This window comes from Musa acuminata, chromosome BXJ3-11, assembly GCF_036884655.1.
Source record: "Musa acuminata AAA Group cultivar baxijiao chromosome BXJ3-11, Cavendish_Baxijiao_AAA, whole genome shotgun sequence".
Taxonomy (NCBI): Eukaryota; Viridiplantae; Streptophyta; class Magnoliopsida; order Zingiberales; family Musaceae; genus Musa; species Musa acuminata.
The window spans coordinates 12,262,196-12,269,229 of NC_088359.1; the positions used below are offsets into that span (position 1 = coordinate 12,262,196).

The 7,034-nt window shown below is 40.0% G+C and overlaps 1 protein-coding gene across 5 annotated transcripts; it reads right to left on the minus strand.

The window, feature by feature from the left end:
• Nucleotides 1-1,044: 1,044 nt before the first annotated feature.
• LOC135581644 (protein AUXIN RESPONSE 4-like) lies at nt 1,045-6,491 on the minus strand. 5 transcript variants are annotated; one of them, XM_065174842.1, is made up of 3 exons: nt 5,175-6,489; nt 1,772-2,032; nt 1,045-1,244 (listed from the first exon to the last, which is right to left on the minus strand). In XM_065174842.1, exons 1-2 carry the CDS (start codon nt 6,486-6,488, stop codon nt 1,808-1,810), a joined length of 1,539 nt encoding a protein of 512 aa, XP_065030914.1. In that variant the 5' UTR covers nt 6,489; the 3' UTR covers nt 1,045-1,244; nt 1,772-1,807. The 5 variants fall into 5 exon arrangements, with proteins under 5 accessions (XP_065030914.1, XP_065030917.1, XP_065030915.1 ...); XM_065174843.1 differs by lacking the exon at nt 1,045-1,244 and adding an exon at nt 1,403-1,680; XM_065174845.1 differs by lacking the exon at nt 1,772-2,032 and having other exon boundaries at nt 5,175-6,490.
• Nucleotides 6,492-7,034: the final 543 nt, after the last annotated feature.

The following is a 7,034-nucleotide window of genomic DNA, read 5'->3' on the forward strand; positions in this document are numbered from 1 at the left end:
ATAAGACATCATCAATCATCTAACATTCCGTGAGCGGATCAATAAGTGAATTCATTCTCTAATAAGCACCTGCACTATATCCCTAGTGTCCTCACACTAGCAACTATAAGACCAACCACCTCTATCATATGGACAGATATACAATACACTAGTTTGTTTGGTTATCTCGATGTCCCTCTTGAGTAACCTATTACTATGATTATTTAAGATCTGTGTTTAAAGACGAATCGATCTCATTATCGTAATCTTATAATGATCCGATTTTCATTACACAGATCCACAAAAATCAATATATATATATATATATATATATATATATATATATATATATATATATATATATATATATATATATATATATATATATATATATATATATATATATATATATAATAATAATAATAATAATAATAATAGTAATAATAATAATAATAATAACTACGTATTAACCGAAATCATATTTTTGTCTATCATTTTTATACTTTTATCGATAAGACTAATGACATTATGATAAATGAAACTAGATGTTTTATCTTTATAATTATAAAATATCTAATATAAAATTTTAAGTCTATAGATTAAGATGTTAAAAAAATTTAATTATATGAGTAATTTGTAATTAGTCCCTTGTTAACTCGAAATCCACTAACGAGCTAAGACACGAGCTGGCAGTTTGGGTGGTGCTGCTCGTGCCTGTTAGTGTCCAGCTTTGCCTATCCTGGTCATGGAGACCGCTCGGTTGGTTGATTCCCAGCGAGACCCTCCCCCTAGCGACGAGGACCGCCGGCTACGCCTTTGCCGTTATGTCCAACGAGGACCTTCCCCCTTGCCGGGATCCAACATGTTCTTCACCTTCGCCATCTCCCAGGCTTTCCGATCCATGATGTGCCACCTCCATACTGAAATCTTCTTCTTCGCTACATGAATCACCACAATCCTGACGGAGCTGTTCGTCATCTTCCTGTTCCCCCAGAACCAAGACGGAGCTGCTCGTCGTCTTCCTGTTGCCCGCAACCAAGAACGTGCCCAGGATGAGACGACTGATGCATCATGAGGAAGTTGGAAAAAATACTAACACGCATGTTGAGATGATCTCTCTTGCTAAGCACACTATTTAATGCTCAGAAATATCCGTCTCCCATCCAGCCACACAAAGTGCAACCTAACTTGAAGCTTCCCGCTGATACATTGTATACTTCTCGTCCTACTTTCATTTCTGCAATTTAGATTTCTTTCATACTCAGCTGCAATTACATGAAAGTATTATTAGAGGAAAAATGTTACCCTTCCAAATCAAATAATTGAAAGAAACATGAAGATGCATCTCTTCAAGTATGCAAGGTAATAAAACGAGCATGAATACACTAAAAGAGATGGGTTTATCACGAGACAATAGAAACCGTTAGAACCTAATCCATAGCTTAAACATTTTTCTTGCAATGCATACAGTCCAATACAATAACATATAACAATCATCATCCAATGGAAACGTACCCTCTAGATTAAATAACCAGAGGAAATATCAACACTTAATGGTTCTGCAAACCTTTTAACACGATTTGCCTTCAAGAGATGGGAAGTCTTTTCGTCATGCAGTATGCAAGATAATAGTTGCAGGGAACTACCCCATATCAGGAACATTCCAACACATGGAGCTTCAGAGAACACAGCAAAAAAATCCTAAAAAGTTTCCTACGCTTAGAGTGGCAGCTGTAAGACTACTAACACAATATAAGTATCATAATGAGATCACAGAGATCTTGAAAATTACCCTGTAAATCACCTGTAGGTCAACCCTTCAGAAGTATCATGTTCCCCATCCCTGACCGATACCATACATATCAACATAAGCAGCAGCATGATCATGACCATGTCCATGATGATGGTGGTGGTGGTGATACTCATCACTTGCTTCATCAAATAATCTCTTAATGTGCTCTGGTGGAGGTTCTTCTAGTATCTTCTTTGTCAGTTTAGGTAATGATGACAGGAACTGAACAATCATTCCAGCTATTTCTTCTGCTGCATCTTCCTGTAATTATAAGCATCATATGAGTTGGTTCAAGCTAGCCACTGATGTGTCATATTTTTCTTGAAATTGAATGGACTCCTGGGTCCACAGGAGAAAGCCAGGATCCTTTCCTTGGCCGCCAAAAGAAATACTTTCTGAATCATCAAAGTTTTTTCTATGAATAACAAATATAACACTAACTATGAAAAAGATTTTTAACATTGAATAAAGAAGAAATGCTTTAACAGTATTGTGAAAAAAGCTAGGAACTAAGTTGAATTAGTTTGTTTTGGGAACAATTATGTAACAAGAATACTACAAAATTGTGCAAAATCTAAAAAATATATGAAGCAGCTACCATAAAAAAAATTAAAATGTTACGATTAATGAGTACAAAAGGAGGAATTTGTTGTCTACTCCCAATCATCACAACCTGTAAACTGAAGAAACTAAATATTGTGCATCCCGGATTTAAAACAGAAAATCAACATCCATATGAAGCACATATAAAGTATTAAACAAAATGTTGCAGCACCTTTGTTATCTTGTTCACTCAGTGTGGACCTATCAAAATGTCATACTGTATAAAACAAGAAACAAAGAAGGCCACATAGAAGAGCTAGGATCAGATTATTAGACCTCAAATGTTGCAAATTAATTGCTGAGTCACATAGAGAAAGTTTATGTTTTTCTGCTTCATTAACAAACATAATGTTTTTTCTCAACGCTAAGATAAAGCCTACCAAAGGGAAAAATAATTAAAAAGTATATCAAAAAAGGAAGAACTTATTTTGCCACATGAGATTAAGACTGCTTCTTTGTGTGGAGAGTTTTGCTTTTGTTACAGAGGCAGAGCATGCTTTACATGAAGGTACTTTGTAATATTTTATTTAATATTTCCCCTTTCTTTCCAATCAGTAGGGATAACACTACAAAACATAAATCAGATCCATCTGTTTTTTTGATAACTAATATTTTGGCTAATTATAAAAAACTAACAGGGGCCAATCATTCAGGTTTTGCTAAGGATCAGACTGATAGATCAAGCAGGAAAATGACAAAGAGAGGTTAAAGAAACAATCAGATATCAAGAGTTGACCCATTATTTTCTCTTATGGTAATATCGATATTCTATAAAATGGTACAGCAGCTGTTATGAACCTACTCCAGTAGGACAACATTTTGATCGAGTAATCCTAGTAGTATGTACACCTGGCTAAGCAACATGCCCTGTCCATTTGTGGACCTACTCCCTCAAAAAAATCCAATATTCCATCAATTTGTTTATATTTAGTTCATAATGAATACCTTAAGTTATGCAGGCCCCTATTGCTGGGTTGGTCCTGATTATTGATAATAATTTCTTGTTAGAATCCACTAGTCACCATCATCCTCAAAATCTTCTGCATAATAGCTTTCAGTTGGTTGATTGATGGTTCTTTTTGTTTGTGGTCAACTGTTTCATACATAGATTATGCCTAAAATTTCCTAACCACATTCCAGCCTGCAATGATGGAGCTAGTATATCTGTAGAATCTGCAGGAGAGGATACATCTATGGATAACTTAACAGAGGAGTCATTCCCATTGGTCTATGAGTCAACAACATAGTAACATAGGCCTTCAGCTTTTCACTGTCACTGTACCTTCCTGACGAGGCATCCAGCTTCACAGCTACAAAATGGTAAAGCCTGAGCTACTGGTAGCAAACCTATCTAGCCTTTTATATCGACTCAAGTTTCTTCCCACATTTGATGACAATCTAAATTCGGGAGTTACAATCCTAGCGATTGCAAGACCTCAAAGAGTCTCATTGAGTGTGAGAGGCAAATTAAAGGCTTGGCCATGTTGAAGAAGAACCTGGGATTGACAAAATTGGCATGGAATTTATGCATGCAAGCAATATGGCACACCAGGTGAAGCACCCACCATGAACCTGATGAAGTGATTGAGTAGGTTGCAATTGCTTATCACAATCATGATGCAAGTCCCCTGCAGTTCACAGGGATCAATGTCATAGTATTCTATGCTCCATCCTCTTCCAAACCAACAGATTCAAAAACAGTGCCAGTTACTATCTGCAATCATAACGGATGTCACAAAAAGCTCTCTCCACTATTGTTTCTATTTGTTGAAGTTTGCAGGAAAAAAAGAAATACATTACTTAGCCCACACCTACTGTCTATCTTCTCGTTACATGTCAAATTGAATCACCAATTTTCCGTGGAGTCTCCCTACCCCATTTTGCATCACTTTTAACCACTCCATGGTTCAAACTGAAAAAGTATAGTCATCCAATGATTATCAAACGAACTGCAACCTTTTTCTATCTATAAGGATACCAATAGTGTACCTTCTACTTTTATAGGCCATGAAATAACAAACTGATGACCTTTACCTAAGTCAATTCAGTATATCTTCACTAATGTGCATTCACTGAGTTCCAGAATGTTTCACAAACTTCTAAACATTATTTTGTCAATAGAACAGTGTGCTAAGGATCATGTATCCTACCAAAAAATGGATTAAAAAAATGAAGATACCTTCTGGAAATAATTGTATCATGTGACAATAGAATCAATTAGAATTCGAATTGCAGCTTAAAGATCTTTTCTGTAAGCAAACAATCTGAAGCTCATAAATATCCATTTCGAGTCCATCTAGAAAGTGCCAAAACATCCATCTCAGGTCCATCTACAAAGTGACAAGTGCCCCAAACTAAAAGCGTATGTTAATATATTGTATATTTTATCTTAAATTCACTTCTGCATCTCAGATTTCATTGTCAGCTGCAATAACATGGAATCATCCTTCATTGAATGCATACTCTACATCAGAAAACCTTACAGGGTAAAAAAAGGGTTCTAAAAGACCATTGGTAAAAATAGTATTCACAAATATACTTTCGAGTGCAAATAAAAAACATCAAAAGTTGATAAAACATATGCATTTTTACTATTAGATATGTATTCAAGAAATGAATAAATGATATAAGGGACCTACATATATAACATGCTTTTTTAGATAAAGTTGTTCACATCCAGAATCTAACTGATCTTCGATTAAACGTATAATGAGTGGATGAAGAATGAATCAGAAAGACTTGTCATGGTACGAACCATAAGTTTTAGACATAAGTTAGAGCGAAAATAGTCAAGTCTCACCTGAGGCCACCGACCTCCTGAATGATAAGAAAATTTTCCCATTGGGGCAGCAGCAGATATTCGTTTTCCTTCATCAATCCATCTATCTGACCACATGTTCGACCAGAGAATCTGAAGCGGCATGCCCTTCATTGCATCCAAAGTTGTCCACTCTGCCAAATCAAAGCTATGATTCAACGCCTTCCCAGCTGCCACTACCGCTTTCTTCCCATCCGTCCCTTTCAGAAGAAGCCTATACGCTTCAGCCGCTGCCCCATCAATGGACCTCGAGCAACACAATCTCAGCAACCCACTGAACAAGAACCTCGACCTCAGCAGAAGCGGCCCAAGGACAGGAGTTGCCAGAAGCCACGAAGGAAATGCTGCAGATTCTGCAGAAGAATCAACCACAGTCACACTTCTCACATATCCCGGATTCACCGAAGCCCAATTCATCCCGGTGGGGAAAGCCGAATCATGAAGCACCAGGTGAACTGGCGCAAACCCCATCGACTCGATGACCTCTCCTATAACCCGTCCCATCTCCACTGAGCCATAGCCTGGGCTTGCAGTGCCGTCCTTTCTCGGAACCCTAACCCCAATTTGATCGTACGGGATCTCGCCAGTTTCAATAAGCTGATCAAAGCCCCAGAAGATCCCCTTCTCCCTGATCTCCTTGTACACATCCAAAATCCAACCCAAGAAGCCTCCCAACCTCCGATCGTCGTCGTCTGGTAGGTCCGGCCGATCGGAGAACCCGGATCCGGGGAGGTCGATGGCGACGGCGCGGTAGCCACCGGAGGCAAGGGAAGGGAGGACGCGGCGGAAGGAGTAGGAGCTGCATCCAAGGCCGTGGAGAAGCAGGACGACATCGCCGTCCCGAGGGCCAGCCTCGACGGCGAAGACTTGGAGGGGTGGGCGGGAGGGGGCGGCGGCGTGGGCCTTGAGGAGCTTGCCCCGGCCATGGTGTTGGCGGAGGTCATCAGGGAGGGACAGGAACCAGGAGCGGCGGTCGGAGGAGGAGGGGGAGGGGGAAGGGAGGAGGAGGGCGAGGAGGGAGACGACGACGGCGAGGTAAGCCCAGAAGGCGAAGGCGGAGGCGGAGCCGCAGTGGTTGTGCTGGGAAGGAGGAATGGTGTCGGGCACGGCCGGCGGAGGAGGAGGGAGTGGCTCTTCGGAGGGCTCCGGGCCTTGGATTTCGGAGACGGTGTCCTCCATGGAGGGTAAATCCGAGAGTGGAGACCGCACTACACAGAGCGAACCAAAGAAAGGCAACGAGAGCGCAACCCAGGGTACGACTGAAAACGACTCCTCCCCTACTGCGCCACGCAGCATTCGATAAAACATGTCGTGCTTAAAGGCGTTGCCCAATAATGGGCCGCGCATTCCGTTCCGCGTTACCGCCCACGGCTCAAAATCACTTTCCCTCACGCTTACGAGGGCTGCAGCCTCAGAACCCTACTCGAGTCATGGCCTGAATGCAGGCATACTGACGTGACATCCACTAATAGTGTTAAAATAAGGGCCCCGTACTACTGGTTCGAGTAGAAGATGTGGGACCGATATTTCGGCTCAAGCCGTCTGACGGTTTTTCTTGGGTTGTATCGGACTGGCGATTTCCCACAAAAGACGGATGTTATTGTGATCTTGCTACTCATTTCTATATTTTTCAAAGGTCATTTTCTTTATAAAAATATCAAAATAATGTTAAAAAGTAGTTTCCTACAAAAATTTGCTTGGGGGCTAAACCGATTCAAAGGATTATACTGTTATTTATTTATAGTGTTTCTGAATAGAAGTTACAGGATTTTTTATTGATAGTATTCTTTAATACAATTATAGTATTTTTATTACTAAACAAAATAATTCTATAATGACGAA

Bases quoted from the DNA above. Each gene is read 5' to 3' on its own strand.
- LOC135581644 (XM_065174842.1), bottom strand. From the start codon at position 6,488: ATGCTGCGTGGCGCAGTAGGGGAGGAGTCGTTTTCAGTCGTACCCTGG. The intron at 2,033-5,174 runs GTGAGACTTGAC...TTATAATTACAG, and splicing joins CAGGAGGTCGGTGGCCTCAG to GAAGATGCAGCAGAAGAAAT.